The sequence below is a fragment of the Aythya marila genome (assembly GCF_965140915.1).
Source record: "Aythya marila genome assembly, chromosome: 2".
NCBI classification, from domain to species: Eukaryota; Metazoa; Chordata; class Aves; order Anseriformes; family Anatidae; genus Aythya; species Aythya marila.
This window is the reverse complement of record NC_139043.1, coordinates 18193887-18217311: the sequence shown is the minus strand read 5'-3', so window position 1 is coordinate 18217311 and position 23425 is coordinate 18193887. Positions and strand designations below refer to the sequence as shown.

The following is a 23425-nucleotide window of genomic DNA, read 5'->3' as shown; positions in this document are numbered from 1 at the left end:
GTAGTGTAAAAATGGCCCTACCGTATGGTCCTTCTCGATTCTGCTGCTCTCCTGTCTCATGGATGGCCCTTGAGGCTACATGGGTCTTTGCTCTTCAGGTTTCATAACTTCTTATCAGTCTTAAAAATGGATTTAAAGAAAATGAGTATAAATTAAAGCATAGAAGCAGGTTGAAGCAGAGTGGATTTGATTCTAGCACCATTAGCAGGTAATATCAATGAGGTGACAGGAAGCACTCGAGTCACTGAAATTGTGTTTATTTAAAAGAAAGGCCAATGAGAACTGAATTGGATCCTTCTCATTCTGTCTTGCAAGTGTCTGTTACAATGAACTTCATGTGACAGAGACCACATACATCTTTTGTTCTGTGTGGCTCTGAGCACATTATTGTGATTCTGAAAATAACCACTAATAATTTCCTGAAGAATTGTCCTTTTGGATGCACCACTGTGTATTTTCAGCCGCTTTTGACATTATGCCACTAAAAGCTGGTTTGCCTTTCAAATGTGATTCTTCAGCTGTAGTTAGAGGTTCAGCAGCGTAATTGCCTGTGAGGATAAATGGCTTTGTCTGAAAGATTCAGAGATTACAAGGTTGGGGAAGTATGAGGGAGAAAGATATTGGATGGGGTCCTTGGGATCTACTAAAATTCCTCTACTGCACCACATTGAGAGAAACTAAAATAAGAAGATTTTAGACCAACCTCAGCATGGTTGGGCCCTCCAGAGGGCTGCCTTTTGGCCATGGGCCCATTTCCACCTTCTTGCTCCCAGATTTCATTGATATATTGAATTGTGTCTATGTTTTCTTGGAATCTTGCTTGGTATAATTCTACATTGTGCTCTTACAACTAGAGTTATCTCATTTATAAGCCATCTTTTAATCCAAATCCTAATTTAAATAAAAACTGGAAATAATCCATTAGACTAACTGAGCAAGTCAACAATGACTTTCATAAAAAGTTTTAAAATCGGCAATTTGTAACCAGAGGTATTGAATCAAAACGTGTAGAATATACACATTAAGATGTGATTCTGTGATGACATGTTGTATTGCAAAGTGACTGCTATAGTAGCATATTTTAGCATGAAAATATGATGAAAATATTTTTTTTTTTTTTTGTAAAAATAAAAAAGGGCATTATTAATAAGTAAATCTGATAAGCTTTTTAAAGCACTACGCATTCTTTGTAGCTAAAACAAAGAGACGTCCTAGGTTTTCAGGATGCTACTAGTTCCTGTGAATACTTGGGTAAAGTTTTTTAAGGAGCTAAAGAATGCAGGTGAAAGTGTATTTGTGTTAAATCATCTGTCTTGGGGAACTGTCTTGGAAACTGTAATGAGAAAAAGGTTTATCAGTGCAGTATATAAATGAGTGTCATTCCTCTTTCTCTCATGTGAAAGCTGAAGGTGAATGAATGGGCACTTGAACTGACTTTGCTGCTGGTGGAAGAATGCATTCTTTTGATGGGAATATTTCATTGCCCGCTCACTTCTTTACATTTGGTCCCTGCACAGGGAACTTTTCCTTCACAAAATGGCTAATTGTTGTAACAAAAGCCTGTAAAAGTTCACTGGGGAAATGAAGTTGTGCATTTACAGTAGATTCTAATTTGAAAGTTAGCCAAATGCTGAGAGCATCCAGATACGTTTCCCAAATTTACTTTAGTCTGAATATAATTAACTTCAATGTCTTTAATCTGCCAGTACCAGCACCACTGCCAATATTAACAGGATTTTTTTACAGGTCAGGGCAATTATAAGCACCATACCAGTCTCAAATGAGCTAATAAGGAGAGCAAAGAGTTATAGCAAAAGGTAAATAGGATTTAGTTTGTCAGGTAACCTTCTCAGTGGTCACAGCAATACTGTAATAGTATCTATATTACAGTCAGCAAGTTATCACTTGTTAGAGCAGGATCCTTTATTTTATTTATTTAATTATCTTTTTTCTCTGTTTTCCCTTTGGGTAAGATACCGACTAAATATCCTGGTGTTTACACTGGTTCACCAAGACATTTCTTATGATGCAAAGCAGTATAAAATACCTAATCTTGACCTTCTTTGATGATACGCAAGTTGGATCAAAACAGGAAGCCTTCCTCTCCCCCCAGAAGTCCATAGATAAGAAAAATATTTATCTTTTGTAAGACAAGCAGAAATAAAGTTTGTAGATAAGCAAAGGAAACATTTTCTTGGTAAGAGAAATGTAAGGAATTGTTAGTAGGTAAGTTGCATTGACAGTCTGCTGAAGTATTTGTCCTGGAGCGGCCATGCAGATGCCTGTGAATTTCTGAGCATTTCAAACCTGATCAAGAATCTCCAAACCTGACCTGGGAGCCTACAGAGTCTGCAGGTCAACAGCTTTCTCGTTTACCAGGGCTCTGGTCATAAAGAGTGCTTGGCTTTTTCACCTTTCTGACCTTTTTGAGGGCTTTCAAAACATTGCTTCTGGGCTTTAGGCTTTTCAGTACATTTCCTACAGTTAACTCCTTGGAAGGCTGATGTGAGTGGGAGTAGAATTTCACCTTAAGCTTCTGCCATAGTCTATTTGTACAGCTTTGTAATTCTATATTAGTGAATACAATCCTATAATATGGTAACTATATCCCAAAACTTGTAGATACAGAATCCAGAAACTTCCTGAAAACTATAAAGCAATGACAGTACTTGGGAGAGTTTGTCTTGGACTCAAGAAAGCTCAGTAGAAGTTCTCATCCTCAAACTTGGCTAGTTTATAATTCACTTACTGTACAGAAACGCTTTCATACAATTTACCTTCAGGAGTTTGTTTGTTTGTTTGTTTTAATGAAGTCAGTGGTCGAGATGGAGTTTTAGGAGTCCCAGAGCAGAAATTTGGAAGACCCAATCTGTGCTGTTAGATTAGGAAAAGTACTGGTCGATGTATTTGAAGAGACTGCCTTGGCTACTAAATAGGCTGGTGCCTAGATTTCTCTTGCTTCTTGAGTGTTGTGAATGAAACTTCTCTGCTGGGAGTGAGCTGAATGGAGAGCCCTTGTCCCTGGGGGAGATGTGAGAGACTTTTCTGGGGAGGTGAGTCACAAGTCTCACTTCCTTGGTGACGTGGTGCTTTGCAACAGAACAAGGGTAGAAAGGACAGAGAGGGGACCGTGATAACACAAAATGTAAAGCCATGTGTGCTATAATGTCACCATTCTTCTGGAATTGTTTGCCTAGAAAAAAAAGTACGCACATTATTTATTTTTAATATGAAAGAAAATCTGATTCCACTAGCTGCAGACTAGTGAAATTATTAACCAAACATTTATTTCTTAATCTGAAGGTTGTTTCTTTTTCCATTGTCACCTTTATAATATCCATGTGTTACCAACTAAAATATGTGAATTTGGCACTGAGCCTGATTCTGCCTTCATCTGTCCTGGCTTTAACTTCCCTGGTCTCAGGAAGTTTATCCACTCAAGAGAATTGATGACTGTGACTCTTCAAGTGATTTTAAAATGAGACTTAAAAAGTGAGATGATGCAGAGCAAGGGTGGGTTTTTGCGTGTGCAAGTGTGTGTCCCATTAAGGCTGGCAGGCCTTTGGTGCTATTTCTGTAGTGGCTTTCAATAAAAGTGGCTTGCTTTGCAGATGAAGAATAAACTTGACATTTAGTTGAGTCTGAGGCAAACTCTTCCAAGCATCTTATCGTCTGCTGAGGTTTATACATCTACGGTATGCTACTACCAGATGCCGTTTCACCATTTCTGGGAGCTCTGAGAACAAGCGTTACGCTTCCATAATTAATAATAGAAAACAATTTCCTTTTTAATTTTAACGATGTCAGAAGAGATCCAGTCCATCATGCTTTGTGAACCAGCTTCTGGCAGCTGCTGAATAATAGAGGGAAAACTCCAGCTTGTGTCCTCTCCAGCGGATATACCGTGTTACTTGTTATTCATGAGTCCCTGTTTTCATTCAGATTCATTAAATAGAATGGGTGGGTGATACATGCCTCTTACTGCCTAGAGGCTACTTTGATTCATGTGTTTCAGCGTTACCTTGCTGCCACTTGCAAGTACTTGAGAAAGAAGTAATTACAATGCAGATAAACTTGCTGAATTTTCTGACGTTCTTAATGATCCCTGGGAAATTGGCTTCCAAATTTGCACTCGCATGCTTTTTCAAATAGCGTTACTCATGGTAACCCTGCCAGGAGTGAAAAGGAATGTGAAGTTGCAGAGTTCCTGGTTCCAGAGATTTTTTGATGCTTTGCTTCGGTTTTCTGTTGCAAGCTGGAATCTAGGATGCAATAGGATAGGATAGGATGGAATAGGATAGGATAGGTTAGAATAGAACAGTTCTGTTGGAAGGGACCTACAAAAATCATTGAGTCCAACTGCCTGACCACCCCATGGCTAACCAAGAGTTAAAGCACGTTACTGAGGGCATTATCCAAATGCCTCTTGAACACTGACAGGCTTAGGATGAGAGACCTTGCAGAAGGATCTGGATACATTGGAGCACCGGGTCATCAGTTGAAGTTCAACCACAGCAAATGCCAGGTTCTGCACCTCAGATGGAGCAATGCCAGACCCAGGCACAGACTGGGCAGTGAGTGGGAGCAGCTCAGCAGAAGGACCTGGGGGTGCTGGCTGGCAGCAGGCTCAGCACGAGCCAGCAGTGTGCCTTGGCAGCCAGGAGGGCAAGCCCCATTTTGGGGTACAGTAAAGACAGCATGGCCAGCCTGACAAAAGAGGTGATTCTCCTGTTGTATTCAGCACTGGTATGGCCTCACCTTGAATTTTGTATCTGGTTCTGGTCTCCACAATAACAAAAGGATGTTAAGGTATTTGAGAGTGTCCAGAGGAGGGCAACAAAGCTGGTAAAAGGGCTGGAAGGGGTCCTGTGAGGACAGGCTGAGGACACCTGGCTTGTCTCTTCCGGAGAAGAGGAGACATCTCTCTCCTATCCCTGTGGTGTTGCCATCTGCCATTGGGTTAACTCATTTCAGAACTGGTGAAGCCACCAGCCAGTCTGGGACCTTGACTCAAAAATGGTGCATCACTGAACTGGGGGAAAGCAGAGTACTGAACCAGTTAGAGCTATATGTATTTCATCCTTCCAGCTTATATTTGAATTTAACTTGGATTTTGGCATGCATATTGCTGTACATCTTGGAGGATTGCCTAAATGTAGATATATTTCTATTGTAAAGATTAGTTATACTGAAGATTTTTCCAAAAGAAAGCTGCCCTGCTTGGAGGTCCCCATGGAGGGGGCTGCTACCAAGATTTTAGGGCACCGTGGCATGCTCATGAGTCTGGGCTGCTCCTTGGAGGCTCCTGGCATAGCACTGACACAGAGCCCCAGCAAGGCTAGCCTGTGGTGTGTTATCAACTTTTGCTTCAATTTGTTACCCAAAGGTATGACTGCAAGTCCTTCCCAAACATTTTTTAAACCCTTTAAGCTTGCCTAGTGTTAAAGAAAAGGCTGAGTGAGCCAGGTAAAGCTGGCAAATACTGGGTGCTGGATTTTCATTGTGACAGTGGGGCACGCAGCACCTCTGCAGGACTTGTGCTTTGTAATGAGCGCTCACGCAGCATCAATTCTTCAATGATGCTGCACTAACCTGGGGAGATCAAAGTGGAGCTGGTGCTGTTGAGTGCTGAGAGTTCGAGGGGAAGTTTTTCTGACAGCAGTAATGAAGTGTTGCTACTAACTTGTGATGGGGCTTCAACACCAGTCTGTCTGCATGGCTCTTGGGCAAGAAGAGGAATGATGACTTTGTCGTGAAATCGTTTCCTTTAGTATGTGAAACTGCGAAGGAAGCCTGGTGGTGAGATTGAAAGTAGTCAAGAAGAATTTGTAGTTATCTAAGCTCAGGTCACAGGTTAAATTGCTCTTAACTTCAGTTCTGAGAGACATCCCAATATTGAGGACGTAAAACCTGGCTGTAACAGTGGAAAATATTGTTTGACAAGTAAAAATATTCAAATCCTGATACTACCCTGTAAGCAAAATTAACTATCTTGGTGAGGTGACTCATGTCAAACAATAGAGGCAATGGGCAGAACCTAGCTGGGAGTTTTCTTCTACCAGTGACCACCAAGCAAACAGAAAGACTGTAGCAGAGAGTGTCAGACTGTTTTGTGAAAAATAATGCTGTGTCTTCATTTATCAGTCAGTGAGGTGGCTGTTTTCCTTCAACTGCTGTGTAATGTTGCACTAATATAAAGGAAAGAATAATGCAAAATCGAGCAAAGATATTAAAATTCGGATCCTTTCCAAAGCCACCATCTCGGTCAGGTTGCACACAGAACACCGAAGTAGAATTTCAGGAAGAAGTGATCTTGTGATGAAAGGAGCATCCTTTATCCAACTCCACATAGCTGGACTCATCTCAAGACTCCTGGCAGTCTTGAGTGGTAAAACCCTCTGGAAAAATGAGCCAGCTTCTTAGTTACCTAAAGATGGACAGAATGCCAAAGAAGTGGTGCATCAGGTTATTGTAGCCTGTTTTTCTAATCCATTTTCTTCTGCTGTTAATTGACGTCTAGGGGCACCAGTGGCAGCCAAACCTTTTCCTGTGCCTGTGGCGTTGGTAAGGACATTCTCTAGTGTTTAATAGAACATGTCCTCTTGATGTAGCTCTTCCCTTACCAGGGACAAGGGTAAGTTAGCTCTTCTCTACCAGGATGTCACTCTGCCGAAGCTTGTGGGAACTGAGGAAGTCTCTCACCCCTACCACGCTGCCTGCAGTCGGCCAGAAGGTTCAAAAAGTTATTGTGGATTGGGAAAACACACACAACAGTTCCACACCTTGCCAGTATGATCACATATGTCTTGCTAGTGTGTGGAACCAGCCTAAAAATAATGTTTACAGTCAAGAAACAATTGCTGTAGTGGTTGCTGGGAATTGCAATAGAAGGGACAGATGTAGCAGCTGGCTGGAAAGTGTTGGATCAGTAATGTTATCCATGTTAACTTATTAAAACATTGTGTACTATTTTCCACCATTTTATTCCTCTGTCTGAATTAAGCACCTAAATTAATGATTTATTGTAGCAGCTATTTAGTAGCTTTTGGATGAACTGTAAGAAATGTTTTTCCTTTCCAAAAAGCAGGGCCAGCAGGCTATCCACACTGGTGGAATTTTAAGAGATGAACTCTTAAAAAAAAAAAAAGAATTGAGCAGTCTACAAGATGTTCAGTTAAACATCTTGTAGATGGACATGTTCAGTCCTGTGAGATGAGCAGTGCAATTCCAGTGGACCCTCTATTACTCTTTCCTATTCTGATTGAGCTTTCTTTGCTAAAACTGCCCAATTCTCATGGTGGGTTACTAGCCTGGATGGACTATTCTAGTGCTTCTTATCAGCCTGTAGAAGAGAATATGAATGGCTGTTCTTAAAATTGTAAAGAAATATTTTTAACGAGGCTTTGAATGTGCAAAATGGATTTCATAATGAAAGTCATTTTTATTGTTGTAGAGGTAATAGAAGGGGAGATAATGGCATTTATTGGCAGATGTAGACCAACTGTGAAAATTTGATTTAAAATGGTTAACATCAATAAATAATACAAAATGGAGTTACTTGGCTTTTTTTTTTTTTTTTTTTTTTTTTTTTTTTTTTTTTTAAGACATTGCAAAATACTGCTAGTTTGTTAATAATTTGGGAAAACATGAGTAAGTGAGAGACAGCTCTGGTCCACCCTGCATGGGAATCAGAAGCAGGTCCAGCTGCTCCTCCACCAAAGGGTTTTGGAAATGCCTCACATTCTTGCAGAATTTGGCAAGCTCTCTTACTCTCCGGTGTTACTGTGTGGCCCGTCTCCCAAGCAAACTTTTGTGATGTTTTCTGCCAAGTCACAGATGAATGCAGAAGCAGTTGGCAGGATGAGAAGTCCAGAGGCGAAGGACCTGTGTGTATTTTGGTGTATTCCTTGACAGCTTCTGGAAGGTCTTCTGCAGATAACATTTGGCATTTCCAGTAGTGCTTATGTGTAAAATATGAAATTATCCTAACAATGGGAAAAAAGTCTGGGAAGAGATTCAGTTTTAAGAGAATTCTCTTTAATGCAGATAAGACCGTAAGGAAGCGAATTAGACTTTTCTCTTAGTTCTGTTTAACCCATGCTACCAGTAAAAATGCCTTAATTTATCTGCAATATGAATGAAACCTGGCCCTGAGAAAATGTCTCCAATGTAATCAGGCTGCATTATTTAATGGCTATACAATTATCAGTCCCTATGGTGTCTGTTAACAGGTTCCCTTGTAATTGCAGGTTAGTTTTCTAGGAGAGGAAAAAATGGTAATTTTATTGTATAGTGTATCCATCAGAAGCAAAGTTTGATATGTTTTTAAATGATATTCAGGTTACCAATGGCAATTCCAATCTGTTATATAAAGAGATATTTTTCCCCCTAAAAGTAGCCTGACTGTTGCCTGCGCAGTTGTTTTCAGCACTAAGGAAAAATCTGCCTTAAACACTGTCATTGCTTCAGAGCCTTTGAGTGTATAAACTACACATCTTCTGAAAATGGCTGTAATTGTGTATTTGTGATCTGGACTGTGGAAAGCATCATTTGCAGGCTGAGGTTGGGTTCCCCGTACGTATGACGAATGCTGCAGATGAGTTTTCTGATGCTTAGCCCCCTCCCCCTGCAGGTAACCTGCTTTCAAGCACTGCTGTGCTCACCGTTTTCCCTTCTCACCCTCTTCTAAGCAAGTACCATGATTTGTAATATCATCTATATTATAAAATATATTTCTCTTTGCAAAATGTGCCATTTCTACCATTTTCACTAGCACTTTTTGTTACATTTGGCCGGTTATTTGCTGTTAGCATTGGCATCTCGGGAGTGATGGTCAGAGCCCAAATAGGGCCATTCCTTAGGGCCGGGGTTCTTGTTGGTAGTAGCCAAAGTGTCCTAATAAAAAAAGGTAACATGAATAGCTTCTTCCATTTTATGATTGTTTTGACACATAGCTAAGATTAATACAAAAATCAGGCATTAGAGCCTTAATGGTCACATGTAGCTTATAATTATTGGCATGAATGAGCTGAGACTCCTCATTATCACTGCTCACTCTGGTCCCATGGCTGAACAAAATCAGAATAATGAGAAATTGCATTAAAATGCAGAGTGGAGTTTTTAGCGAAGCTTCATGCCATTGGTTACTCACCTGAGACAGATATTTTCCTGACTCCTAACTTTGTTTTAAGCTGAATCAGATCAGCTGTTGGTGTGCTTTGTCTGACTCGGGATATAACAATTCAGTGTCATTGAGGAGAAAAAGTTACGGGAGCCTACCAAGTAACCCTGGTATATAGGTTATGGAGTGCCCAGCCCTGCCATTCCCTTTTGAAGCGAAATGGTGTATCTGAAGAGAAAAACCTTGTGAATACTGTTGTTAGCAGGCTGAAGCCTTAGCTGCCTGGAGGCAAGCTGCCAGCTCCCAGGTGTGTGCACAAGGCCCTGGGGTGCAAGGATGCTGTGCGCTTCAGAGGAGGCTGCAAACACATTTCAAAATGCAACCCTGCTCTTGGCAGATAAATGAAGTGAGAGAATGTAATAGGTAAAGCCTTTTCAATGACAAAACTGTCATTGACTTCAGCAGATGGATTTTTACTCTTTTATCTTCTTTCATTTATTTTCCTGCATGAACGTGCCTGACACATGGCAAACAGGATGGGAAAGGAGCTCCTGGGGTCTCGTGGGACACCCCTCTGCTTCAGCAGCTCTTATATGCCAGACCCAAATTGACCTCTACATACAGAGTATTTTCTAGAATTTACACGTGCTGCCACAAACCCCAGTGATGAAATGTGTTTATTTGTACTGTTTCTGTTAAATTTTATCCATCATGTGTTTACTCTTGAACAAGGAGTCGACTTTACCCAAGGCAGACATCCTCATCACTCTGTGCATGCAGAAAAAGCTGCTCACGTGCTTTGAAAAATTTGAAGCACCCAAGCCAAGGCTGGCTCTATTTTTAGTCTTCTTTTAATTTTTAATTTTTGTAATTCTAAAATGACTGGTTTTATCCTTCAGGTTGAGAATGTCACAGACTACATTTGTTTGGTGGTTTATATAAGTTTCTAAATTAGATATAGCACATGATGCCACATACTTTCTTTTAAACTATTAATTTTTTTTTTTTTTTTTTTTTTTTTGCTGTCATTTCCACTTCTATTTTCTTGCATGGATGTGATGTCTGCTTTGTGCATCTGCTGAATACTTTGTCACTTGATTTCTGTCCAGTCAGATCTGATGAATGGCTTTGCCTCTTTTATGCCAGAAGATTTGGCTTAGACTTCCAAAGCAATTGCACAGTTTATGCTAAGAATCAATTTTCTTTCCAAACAAATATATTCTTTATCATGTTAGATTTATCCAACTTTGTCATTTACAACAATCAGCAGAAAATTTAAACCAATGCAAGCTCTTTCTGCTGGCTTAGATGGTGCGTCTGTGTTGATTCAGGACCCATTTATTTTCATTTATAAAAAAAATTTCAGGGTACATAATCGATATCTTACTCTTTGAGCTGACTATAGTTTAAAAGCATAGTATGTTAAACTTAGGATCATTTTCTTATACAAATATTGTAAAGCTGAAAATAAAATCTTGCAAACCCGGGAACAGACAGCTGGAATAAATGTGCTGGAATAAATAGACAACTGTAACTTTATTTTTTTAGCAAAGGTTACAAAGCTGCTGTAAATTGTTACCAAGCAATCTATAAGAACTAATGGCTGGAAGTTAAAGCAATGTGAGTGCCAATCATAGGAGGATGTCCTGAAAGGAGTATCAGGGGAAGGCACACTGTAGCTGTCCTACAGGAGTCCAGAGAAGGGCAATGAAGCTGGTGAGGGGCCTGGAGAACAAATCTTACAAGGAGCAGCTGAGGGAGTTGGGATTGTTCAGTCTGGAAAAGAGGAGGCTCAGGGGTGACCTTATCGCTCTTTAGTACCTTAAAGGAGGCTGTAGCAAGGTGGGGTTTGGTCTATTCTCCCACGTGCCTGGTGACAGGACGAGGGCGAATGAGCTAAAGTTGCACCAGGGGAGGTTTAGGTTGGATATTAGGAAGTACTTCTTTACCGAAAGGGTTGTGAGGCATTGGAATGGGCTGCCCAGGGAAGTGGTGGAGTTACCATCCCTGGAGGTCTTTAAAAGACGTTTAGATGTAGAGATTAGGGATATGGTTTAGTGGGGACTGTTAGTGTTAGGTCAGAGGTTGGACTCGGTGATCTTGGAGGTCCCTTCCAACCTAGACAATTCTGTGATTCTGTGATTCTACATCTTTAACTGTTTGCCTAGGCACTTGCTGTTGCGCACAGAAGAGACAGAATTAAATTAGGCATAATTTTTAAAAGCTGATGACCACTGATGAACAAACAGTACTCAGAAATATAGTGGTTTTATTCCCACAGCTTTGCTTTCTCATTCATGATAAAATCTGAAACCAGGTCAGCTTTATGCTTCCCTTTTTTGCTTATGCGGAGGTAGGTATTTTTCAGGCTTGCTTTTTTCCACTGCTAAGTTCTATATGGATCAAATCTTGTGTGACCTAGCAGCAGATTAATCTTACTGGCACCGTCTACAAAGTCTGTTGCGAGCTGCTCAGTCCCCATGTTCCCAGTGCCCAGCACCCAGGAGCAACACAGGAGCTGTCTGAAATGCAGTCCTATTCCCAGTTACATTAAATAATCTTGCTATTTTGTCAAGGTAGAGCCTGCTGGGCTGGGCTGTATGGGCTGCAGAACCTTAGGAAGACCATAATCTCCGTCACATTTGCCCCTGCTGGTTGATACAGGAGTAATTTATAAAATATTTTCAAGAAGAGAGGAATTTCTTCATTCTAGGAATAGTTCCTATTTATTTGGCCACATGGTATTTTGCGTTCTTCGTGCTTCACTGCTGAAATTTCTTTCTTTCTTTTTTTTTTTTTAATTTAATTTAATTTTAATTTTAATTTAATTTTTTTTAATTTAAAAAAAAAAAGAGAAAAAAGACTTTAAATAGTTCTCTTTCCATGAAATGTTGGTAATCTCTGAGCATGCTGCAATTTCACAGTTTGAAACTGTATCGGCTTTCTGGAGGGATCCAAGCTTGCTTTCCCTCCTCCTTTTCTTTCACCAGACTGATCCTTTTTATACCTTTGCATGGAATTTTATGGACTGCAAGAAATAGAATTTGAGTGATGGTTCTTAAGTTGTACATTACAGCTGCCAAAGACAAGAAACACGGGTAATATCTTACACCAAAGGAAGACAGCGGTGTTTGAAATCCTCTGTTCATTTTTAGGTTGTTGGCTGGTCAGAAACAATAAAAGGTTATGAACTTCTGTTGGTGTGATTACTGGATGTGTGTGATCAGTAACACATTTATTTTAATGCAGAGCAGATTCACGAGGCTGTGCCACATTTTTATATGAAGAATTTCTGCAGTGAGAACAGATTATAGATGTGGTCCTATGGGTGCTCTGGTATTTTAAGGATTCAGTTGAAGCTAGCTCTTTTCTTCCTTGGCTTCCAAAAGCAAATGTGTTATCTTTAGCAGCATGTGCATTCATCTTACAAAGAAAAAAAGCCAGAAAACCACAACAGAATTTTCCCTTGAAATATGTTTCTGAAGCACGATGACTGAAAGGGGCTGGAGATGATGGAATTTGCACGTTCTTTTCCTTCTTTAGCTGCTTTTTTGGTCATGGCTAAAGAGGTTTTGCTGTCATTGGACTTACACATTCATCTCACTTTGATGTCTCCTGTCCCTCACCTTGTCACAGTCACATTTCTGTGGAAGATGAAGTGAGAAGAAAAATTATTTGCGCCTTTTCTTTTTTCCTTTCTTTCCTCCTCTCATGTTTACGTAAAGGCTGAATGAATTTTCAGTGTTCTTGCATACTGATTTCCTTCTTACTGTTGCTTTCCAGTAGCACCTGCTGGCCTGCACTGAGGTGCTGAGCTTGGCACTGCACACACACACACATGAGAAAAGACTGCTCAGCCCACCTGAGGGCATGAGAAGCAAAGTGGTTTTCCGAGTATCAGGAGGGATTATGTCACAAAACTGAAATTTGAGATGAATGCTGGAGTTTTTATTAAATGTCAGCGTGGACTGTCCTCTCATGGTTTGCATTTGATTTTTAAAACTTGTGTCTTATTTACTTAGCCCTGTCCCCTGCATCTTCCTCCCAGCCACAGGCAGGCAGAGATTTACACTTATTCTGAAGCCACAGACAGCAGCAAACAAGCATACAGCAGCATACACTTAAGGAATTGAGAGGGCAGAGGATATTTTAGTTAAATCACTCAGTTGCTCACTGAAGAAATATGATTGTCTAGTTCTTATTCACAGAGGCATATCGTTACGGTACCTGTATTGGTATAGTATCTATATACTAGTACCTATGCTGATGGGAAAGGCATTTAGGATGGCAGTCTAATTTGATATGGTAAAGTGAAATAAGCATTATTGGGAAAATTCATTTACCAGTGTTTCTGCCTTCACATTGCCAAACTATATCTTTCCTCTGTGCTAGCCATAGCCTATTTCTTGTACAGAAGCGGTCTGACAGTAGATGTTCTGTCACCATCATAAATTTGTTTTGGTGTTCCTCACGTTGGACTTAAGCAACACATGGTAGAAGTGGGATCTGGGGCCTGGGCTCAGGTTCAGGGCCATGCTCAAGATGCAGTGTGGACGGAGCCTGGCAATGGGACACCTCACAGGGACAAATCTCAAATTTTCCACTTGGCTGGTTTGTCATGGGACAGGCTTGTTTGTAACTGTGCTGTTCAATAGTAATGAAAAAAAAAACAAACAAACAAACCACAAACTACAAACAAAACCAACAAGCTGGAGTAAAATATGGCTATGGGAAGAGTCCCTGAGAAAATAAATATTGTCAGACTGGAAGGGGTGCCTGCTCATTCTTAGAAGTCTGCTCACAGGATCTTGTAATGTTTTACTTATGCTTCAATGTATATCTCAGTATATGGTTGTATAGTCACCTGCATTACTTTTCTTTTTTTTTCCTTTCTCACAGTGCATGCCAATTAAAGGCCTTGGATTTGTGCTTGGAGCCTACAAATGTATTTGCAAGACTGGATTCTATCATCCCAACATCTTTTCAGTGAACAGCTTTCAGAGTAAGTGTCTTTGCTTGAGTCTTAGGAAAAGAAAAAGAAAGAAAGAAAGGAAACAGAGATCATTAATAATGCAGAGCTCCTTTTTATCCTAGTCAGGGTTATACAGTGAAATCCCAGTGGTTTACAACTCTCGGATTATGTAATGATTTAAGGAGTTCTGTCCCTTTGGTTTGCCATTTGTGATACACTTCAAGATCCTGTAAAAAGTATCCACTTTAAGAACACTTGATTTGTAAATAAATTTAAAAATACGAAAAGAAGTCTTGCTATAGGGAAATAAAGACTTCTGACATCTGTGTTCAAGCACAAGTATTGAGGAATTTAATCTAATAATTGTCTCTGTTGTTAGTTCAAACTGGAATGTTCTAGCCTCTGGCTTTGTGTGTGCTTTAATTGTTTTAATTTTAATTGATTTTCAAAGGAGAGTCCAAAGGAGCATGTCGAAGCTCTCATTCTTACAAACAGGCTAATAGAGGTGGGTGAGGTCTGAGTCTGGTTGGCAGTATGCTATGGATGACATATAGCCTATGCTTTGCAAGAAAGCATGCTGTGTGGTACTCACAGTGAGTTAAAGGAAGTAGGGAAACAGAATTCGGTTGATATACAGCAGGAAAAATAAAAGAACAAGCATCTCCAAAGGTGGTGACTGTTACTTTTATCATATGACCAAGGTGTGATCTCTGTGCAGACTTTGCTAGTGAATCCCATCCCCAGCTTCTTGGCCCCATGGTACAGTGTACCTGAGAACTGGGTTAAATACACTGTTTGGTGTTAACTCAAGAGCTGGAAATAAAGCTTCTAAGTTCCTTCCCAAATTAGTTACTCACAAGCTCTGCTTCCCTATGTTAAAAGTTACAGGGTTTCTGGGTGAAAGGCGGGTAGCTCTTTTAATAGATATTCCTGTTTGTGTGATAACGGATATTCCCTGTTTATTTGCAGCCCCAAGTTCCAGAGATTTATTCATTTAACCTGTGTCATGGGATGGCCCGTTTTTATTGATTTGGTCTGGTTCGGATATAGATTGGCCGAAGTATCTCACCCCTTACTCGGCCTGTATTATATCTCCTGTAAATATATGTAGCATAAATAGCACAGTGTTTGTTTAAAAAATTACGTGGTGTTTGTTTCCATTCCCTTTTCATATTGTGGAGTGTTGTAGAAGGCAGCCTTGTGATAGTGCTTTTTCTTTGGGCTCTCTATGAATCTTTTAATAGAAAAAGGATGATGCTTGGTTGCTCCTGCAGTGCAGTGAGTTATGATGGAGTTGGGATTTAACTCTTTGAATGAGCATATGGAAAAACAAACAAACAACAACAACAAAACATTCATAGTTTTTTATCATACCAAATGTCATAGACCACAGAAAAACAATGTGGCTAGACATTAACAACAATGATCATTAGGGACAAGATTCATTTTTATCTTATAACAGCTGTCTGAAGTGCAGATGTGTGGCAGATATTAGTCATCTAGGTTTACACTGTAGTCAGTAGGGAGAGCATGGCTCCCCTGGAGGGTAATCCTGCTGCTTTGGAAACTTACCTTTAGATGAGAGAAGTAACTCTTTAGGCAAACAGTCTTTTTTTTTTTTTTTTCCCTCCGTGTACGACAGAAGGAGGAGCCTACATGACTAACTTATATTGGATATTTTGCTTCTAAATAGCTAACATACAGTGAAATTTTCCCACAAAAGTGCTTGTATATACTGATATTTAAGGGGGTGGAATTAAATGATCTGTGGCCTCTCCAGTCTGGCCATGTGTTACTGTGAGCTAACATAAGCATGAGGTTAGAAAAAGTCATTAATAAAGAACTGCTTTTAATTCATCTAGATGCAGCTCAATTTGCCAGCCTCTAGAGATGACTTCAAAATGTGCTAGTGGGAGACTGGAAGTGACTGAAATAATTGAAGAAAAATCACTGGTTCAAAGGAGCTTAGCCCTGTCACCCAACTGTATTCTGTAAAAACAAAACTAGAAAAGACAACAAGGTTAAAATGGCTGTAGTGTGTATTTGAAGGTTCAATACGATACTAATACATGGATTCTAGACATGATTCCTGCAAGTTTTGACAGAAACTGTCTGACCTGAAGATCTCTTTGCAGAGATAGGTTGGTGAGGTGTGATGAAAAGAGAGAGGAAACTGTATAGAAATGTTAATGGCTTAGAAAGTATTCCTAGAGAAAGAAAATCAAGAGGCAGAAAAGATTTGCAGGTCTCAAGATAAGATCTAAGTAGGTAGATAAATTAAAAATGACCAGTTTTGTGCTTCTGTTGATTGGAAATTTGAATTCAGGGTTGTATCTTGAAATGATGGTAATTCTTAATGATATTTGGATTCTGCACCATAGCAGAGTAAGTTTAATTGCACATTAATTGCACATTGAGCCTGAAGTAACAATGTTTTAAGCAGGGGCAAGGTTTTGCTTTAGGTCCAGATGAACATTCAGGTTGAGACTGAAAGATAGCTGTATAAATGGCTTTGCAGGGATGTTTGAGTCTCTACACAGTTTGCTCAGTGGGCAGGCTTAAAAGATTGCTTATCTACCTCCTCTGCAAAGTCAGCTGGAGACCTAATGCTGAGATGCAATGTTGCATAAACAATGTCCTCAGTAGGAAAGTTTCTGTTTTTCTGACTTAGAGCAGTCCAGTTTGGCTGCTCGCAGGGAGGTTGTGCAGCTTGTGTTGCAGATTCTAGATGGGACAGGGAAATTTGGGCCAGTCTCATACTGATGGGGAAGCCAGGAAGGTGAGCTGTCCCAAGGCTGGGTTTGTTCTTCAGAACTGACAGTGCCAAAATATGTAAAATCATTCTCTTTTTGCTGATTTGTTTAATGTGGACTCTTGGTACTAACAGAGCACAGTCGTTGACATATATTTCCAGTGTCTCTTTTGATCAGCTTTCAAGATTGAACTTTGCAGAAGTAGTGAATATACAAATTATGACCACGCAAAATTGCCAGGCCACAGTCACATAGGATTTGTGACTCAAGTAATCTCAGCAGAAACTGATTTTAGAAAAAGACCTATTTCAGGTATGCAAGTTGCTTTAACTTGCAAGTGCTTGAATACCTGGTTATGCACTTCCTAATAGTTTGCTTTTAGGAAGCACTATGAACTTATGTTCTTTGCCTCACAGGTTAATCAGATATGCATTAGAAAATCCTTAATAGAACAGCTGTCGTTTGTTCAACCTAAAATTGCATTCTTTAACAATACATTGACAATGAATCGCAGAGATTCCCCTCAGCTCTTGCTGTTTGGATGTGGAACCTGCCCTGTGCAAAAAGGTACTGGTATACCTTCTGTGTCTGGATATGAGACTGGAATGTCTCTGCCAGTGCAATGACCTCAAGTCCCAGGAGGGATTTCCAGTTCAACTAGAACTTCCCTTCTTTAAGCCTGCCCCTTATCTCTGATTCTTCAACAGGACTTACTTGTGCACATCTTTGTGTGTATGGAATCTCTTGCTGACTTCAGGGATACATTTCCAGGGTGAGGATTATGACCATGGCTTGCTGCAACTTTGAGAGGCTACCAGATCGAGTTCCATTCATACATGCTGCTTAAGTTACTGCAGCATCACCCTAATGTTGTTCCTAATCCACATTATTACAAAACAGGAGCAGAATCTGTCTTTTGTTCTGCTCACTGCTCAGCATGCCCCGTGCTCTCTGTGCTTATCGATCAGACAGAAAAGGAAGACTGGGATAGAAGAGAGAAGAACTAGGAAAAATATAGTGCTCAGGCATTATTTTTATTACATTTCATATTAGTTTGTGCTCCTATTCCTGTTTTCCTACCAATTCTTTCTTTTCTCTGTCCATTTTATGCTTTTATTTTTTTGTTACTGCATTTCTTTTTTCTTGAGGGAGGTACTTGTATATATCTTCCTCATCCTTAGGTCTAACAGTGGCACAAAGTCTTTCAGCGTTCAATGCAGTCTCACTTATGTCAGTGCTAAAACTACTGCTGCCTTACAGGGAGAAAAATTGGCTTATGTCTGTCTGTTGTACAAGTGTTCAAAATATTTGGCCATCTTTTAGGGAGGAAAAAGTGATTTTCTTCACTGGAGGAGGCCTGTGGAATCTAAAAGAGCAGCTGAAACAGGGGTAGGCACAGCACGGTGCAGTCTTGGCCTGGCAGTGCTGTATGAGGCAGTCACATCACGCTTAGCTTGGGCTGTCTATGGCTTGAGGTGATGTTATATTGACTTTGGTGAAGGGATGGTGCCAGACATAAAAGGCAGAGTGGTTCGACTATGCAATGTCTGACAGTGCCTTGGGACAGAGAACCAGGGCAGGGGTGTGGGTGGACTTGGACTCCCTCTCCAAACAAGCTCCCAGTCGGTGGTTAATACAATGGTCGGTCAGTTGCCAAGAGCTTCTTTTAGAGGATCTGAAAAGTATTCTTTCTTTTTAGTAAGGAGAAATAAAAAGTGGAGATTGTAAATAATTTCTTATCACATTGTATGAAATCTCAAGTAGATCCTTTTTTTTTTTTTTTTTAAATCTTTCTTATATAAGCCATAATGAAGAATCATTGAAGAGTCAAAAGATGTTCACCAGATAATCAGTCATAGCTGGCAGCACAGGAGATGCATATTGATGATCTTCCTTCATACACTGCAGAAATCATTACACCAGAAATACCTAAGCAAAGGTTTGCTGTTGCATTATGAATTCATAGCCTTGGGATATTTACTATAACATGCAGCTGTTTATCAGCAATTATCCCCATAGTACATGCTGAGCATTCACATGAATAAACTTCTGTGCAGAAAGAATAAACTTCTGTGAATAAACTTCTGATAAGAAAATACTTGATAAAATAGATTTGAATGTATTTGCAGCACCTTTCAGGGTTGAACAATATCAAGTTTAGGACCATACAACATTTTCAAGACACGTGACTTAAGTAATCTCCTAACTTTAGTTTTTAACTTACATTTTTTTCAGTGTTTAAATTTTTACCCTGATAATATTTTATTTTAGATAGTTACCACAATAACACTTTACCACAGAGTGGTGCATATGTGACTTAGAAATGTGAGGTTTTAAGAGATTAAATAATCTTCTAGGAAATGGACTAATTGACGGGTGACTCCTTATGGAAATGACAAAGGAACAAGTGGTGGTGGAAAAGCAGGTTTATATGAGCACAAATGGAAATGAAGCTGAAAACTCAAGCAGTAGATAGTGCATTCTTGATTTGGCTACTGAGATGGGATGTACAAGACAGTCAATTCTGTCTTTGACAGAGGACAGTGTGGCTCTGTTTCTGTATATGTTAACTGAGAAAATAAAGATGTAACATTAGATGCAGAGAAGATGGGCTCTGGCAAAGCTTTTGAAGTGATAATGGGTAGAGGTCCATGGGTGTTAAGTCTGACAAAAAGTTTTAGTCCAAGGATGTCTTCAAGATCAATGTTTCTTAGAGGTTCTCCACTTTCATAGAATGCCCAAGCACAGTTATTTTCCAACATTTCCATTCTTACCTCCCATAATCTGGGTCAAAAAGACACTACATCTATTCTTACCGTCTCTTGGCGTATGAGGAAATCTGGCATGAGTCAGCACTTTTCTGCTATATTCAGGTTTCCAACATCTTTGTTTAGAATAAAGCACCAAAGAGAAATCCACAATTTTCATGAAAAATGCAGACTGTTCTCACCATGGGATGTGAGAGAGAATCACCTTTCACTGAAGGTGAGGAGTAGAGGGCTGCTGGAACAGCACACCAAATGTTTATTTATTTGCATGTATGAATGGTTTGTCCCTTTCCTAGATTTTGCCCATCAACAGACATGTTCCTGCACATTCACGCATACATTTGAGAAAGGAAGAAGTAATTATCCTTGTAGATAACCTTCTGTTTCTAATGTTTCAACCTAAAAGTCTGAAGAAGTTTCATACACCAACATGCATATGTGCAACATTACCAAATTACACTGTCTCTTGAATTTAGACCAGATAATGCAAGATTGACAACTTTCCTTGCTTAATAACTTTAAGCAAATTCAGCTTGCCTTTTTATTTACTTAACATTATTCTGTTTTTCCCCCTTTTCTTTCAATCTTTTCTTCCATTAGTTGACTGTAGGGTAAGCAGTCTTGCAGGGGGTTACATGCAAGTGTTCATGGATCAGGAAAAGCAGAAAATGCTCCTGTATGCTCTCTTGGTGGGTTCACTTTGATGGGCCAAATGTCATCTCAAGGACAGTTGATTTTCATTGACAAGATATTAACTTGCCAATAGGATTTTGAGGTTCTCTAGTGTGTTTATGTGAACTGTAGAAAAATATACTCAATGTAAATGTGCTGGTTTGGATTTGAGCACAGAATAGTGCGATTGTGCAACTGTTTGCTGAACAAAGAAGGTGGTTTTAGTTATATATATATATATACGTATATTTGTCTTTGAAGCTAATTATTTTGCTAGATAGCATCTTTATGAAATTGAGGAACTGTCTTAAATAAGATCAGAGCTTGTACAGTGAACAATAAGTAGTTAATGGATCTACTCTTCATGTGTCTGTGTAAAATTGTTTCCTTATTCCTAAATCTTTGATATAATTTTCCCCCATTGAGAAGTCTCCTTAAAATAATTTCCTCTGCAGATTTAGCCCTTCTTAAATACAACGGGAATGTATTTAGCATTTAATAAGCTCACTTTCCCTCATGTCTAAATTGGTCTGCATTTTCTGAATGTGATAAAAGAGAGTGAAATGACAAAAGCAGCCCTGGCAAACTATTTCATCCTTCAATGAAAGAGTAGAATGAGGAAGGAAAAGGAGTCAGCAGAGAACTGTTTTGCTCCTGTATGTAAGAGCTGTGCATACTGTACAATTAAAGTTGTCCCTCCCTTGCCCCACTTGGTACTTTCAGGAAAGGATACAGATAATCGCTTTTCTGGAGGTGACTTGTCGGAAGAAGTCTACACCTGCCTGCCCTGCAGGGAAGGATGTTCGTACTGTACAGATGATACTCCCTGCTATGCACAGGAGGACAAGTATTTACGGCTTGCTATCATCTCATTCCAAACACTCTGTATGCTGCTGGACTTCATAAGCATGCTGGTAGTCTACCATTTCCGCAAGGCAAAGGTAAGCAGTCTTGTTTTACTTTAATCTTCCTTCTCACTGAGTAGTAGAGACTCATTTATGTTACGTGAATAGCTTCTCATCTGGAGGACACTCAACTTCTCAAGTAAGGAGCACAACTCTTTTGTAGAGGATTGGATTTCCATACAGGTATGCTTTCCTGTACGCATGGAGGTACCTAAATTGTTTATGTAATTAAACAACAACAAAAAAAAGCTGAGCAAGTTGTCTTCCAGTGAAGTCTGCTTACATTTATAGATGGTCTGTAAAAATCAAGGAAACCTATTGTGTTCAAAGTCATTTTGGAAAATGAGGCCAATAATGGAGGTACCTAAGAAGGTATGTGGGTATTTATACACTCTAGGTCTTGAAAGTCTCTGGCTGTTTTACCACTGCTAGGAAGGATGTTTGGTTTCAATATATTTGAGACACTAGCTGGATAATAAACTTTCTGCTTTTACCTCATTCAAAATATATTTACATGTAATATCTCATGCAATTTCACTGTTGGCTCAGTAAATCAGTAAATACAGAATATTCTATGAAACTTCCAATTTACTAAAAAAAAAAAAAAAAAGGATGTAAGCTGGCACATATTCACTACCTACATTTGGAAGACGTAGGTGTGCACACAATATGCTACATTGTTGAAATTAATAGCTTCATCCATTTTCCATAACTAGATAAGCATTTCCATTTTTGTTTTTGGAACACTTGATCCCACAATCTCCCTAATCCTACACTGTCTGTATTACAAATGTGTGGCTCATTTTGAAAGACTTTAATATCCTGGCAGGAAATCACAGAATGAACAGTAACATTATTATTTTTTTTCCCTGTTTCTGACAGAGTCTTTGCATTTAATGAAATTGCATCAAATGATTCAAATTACAGATTTAATTGTATTTATAAAGTTTTTCATTATGAAAAGTATTTTGTAGGCATCTATTTAGTTGCCTAATGTTAACTTAGCAGAAGAACTTAATTTCAATTCTGAGAGGTTTTAGTCCTCAGAGTAATGTTGCTTGATTTTAATGGTTGTGTAAAATAGATCATGATGAAAGAAGTGTTCCTCATGAGTAAAACTTTTCTCTCTAGTTCTGCAAAGTGAGCAGAATAGCTTACTTCATGTCCAGCCCTTGCAAGTTTCCCCTGATTTTTTTCTCAATAAAGTATTGATGGTTTTATAAGAAATTTCTATACTTGTTCATAAATAGTTTGAGGTCAGATATGAATGAAATTACAGAAACAAACTTGCAATTGAACACTGACATAAGTTGTGTTATCATATTCACTACTGTTAAAAATATATATATATATTTATTAAACATACTAGAGAAATCTTGAATTTCACAAAACCTGCTAGTTATGCCAGGTACCTTTTTACGTTTGTGACAATCAGCCACTCCTTCAAAGTAAGCTATGAGTAAAGAACCAGACAGGATCTGAACGTTTAATTCCAAGGCAAACCAAGAAGCATATACACACCTTTCCTTGTTTCTAAAGAACTTTCCAATCTTTATATAGAAAAACCATAAATCTATTCTTTTCCAGATTACCTGTTACCTTGAGAGATTTATTATGACATCTGAACATGAGAACCAGACATAAAACCGAACTTGTTTTTCCTTTTTTCCCAGAAAGAAAAAAAGATGTCTTTGAGATATAGCATTTCATTTAGTTGGACAGAAATGGATTCAATTATAATTTAGCTACCTTAGAAGAAAGTTTGACTTTGCTCTAAATGCGTATTTCACAAGGAAAACACAAAGGAAAGAGAGACAAAAAAGTCATGTGTAGATTAACAATCCTTTCCTTTATGATCAATGTTTTCAAGAAACAGAAACTGAAAAATAGGTGTTCCATTGCTTTTCATGGCAGTCAGCTGAGTTTCTTTCTTGGATTCCTTTTATGTTCAATATCTTGTTGGTACAGCATGATTTTAAAAAGAAAAAGATCTTGTATGATTAACATGAAATGAGAAGCTTTATGAAGGGCAAACATAGTGAGAACAATGAGTATTTGCATAAGAAAACTGCTGGTTACATTCGATAATGACAGAAAATTGGAGTGAATGAAGAAAACCGGTAACTGTCTACTCTCCACTAAGGGGGAAAAGTCACAGAAATTAAAGAGCAGCTATTAAAGTATTCAAAATACCGGGATTTTGAGAATTTCCAACTGTTAGTGTAACAAGCCTC

The 23425-nt window shown here is 39.1% G+C and overlaps 1 protein-coding gene across 2 annotated transcripts in view; it reads left to right on the top strand.

The window, feature by feature from the left end:
* The window catches only part of GPR158 (G protein-coupled receptor 158), a 195242-nt gene that overhangs the window by 66574 nt on the left and 105243 nt on the right, over positions 1–23425 (top strand). For both annotated transcript variants that reach the window (XM_082754163.1, XM_082754162.1), the window contains exons 3-4: positions 14021–14123; positions 21010–21227. In XM_082754163.1, the coding sequence (XP_082610289.1) occupies positions 14021–14123; positions 21010–21227 (321 nt within the window). The remainder of the gene's footprint in view (positions 1–14020; positions 14124–21009; positions 21228–23425) is intronic.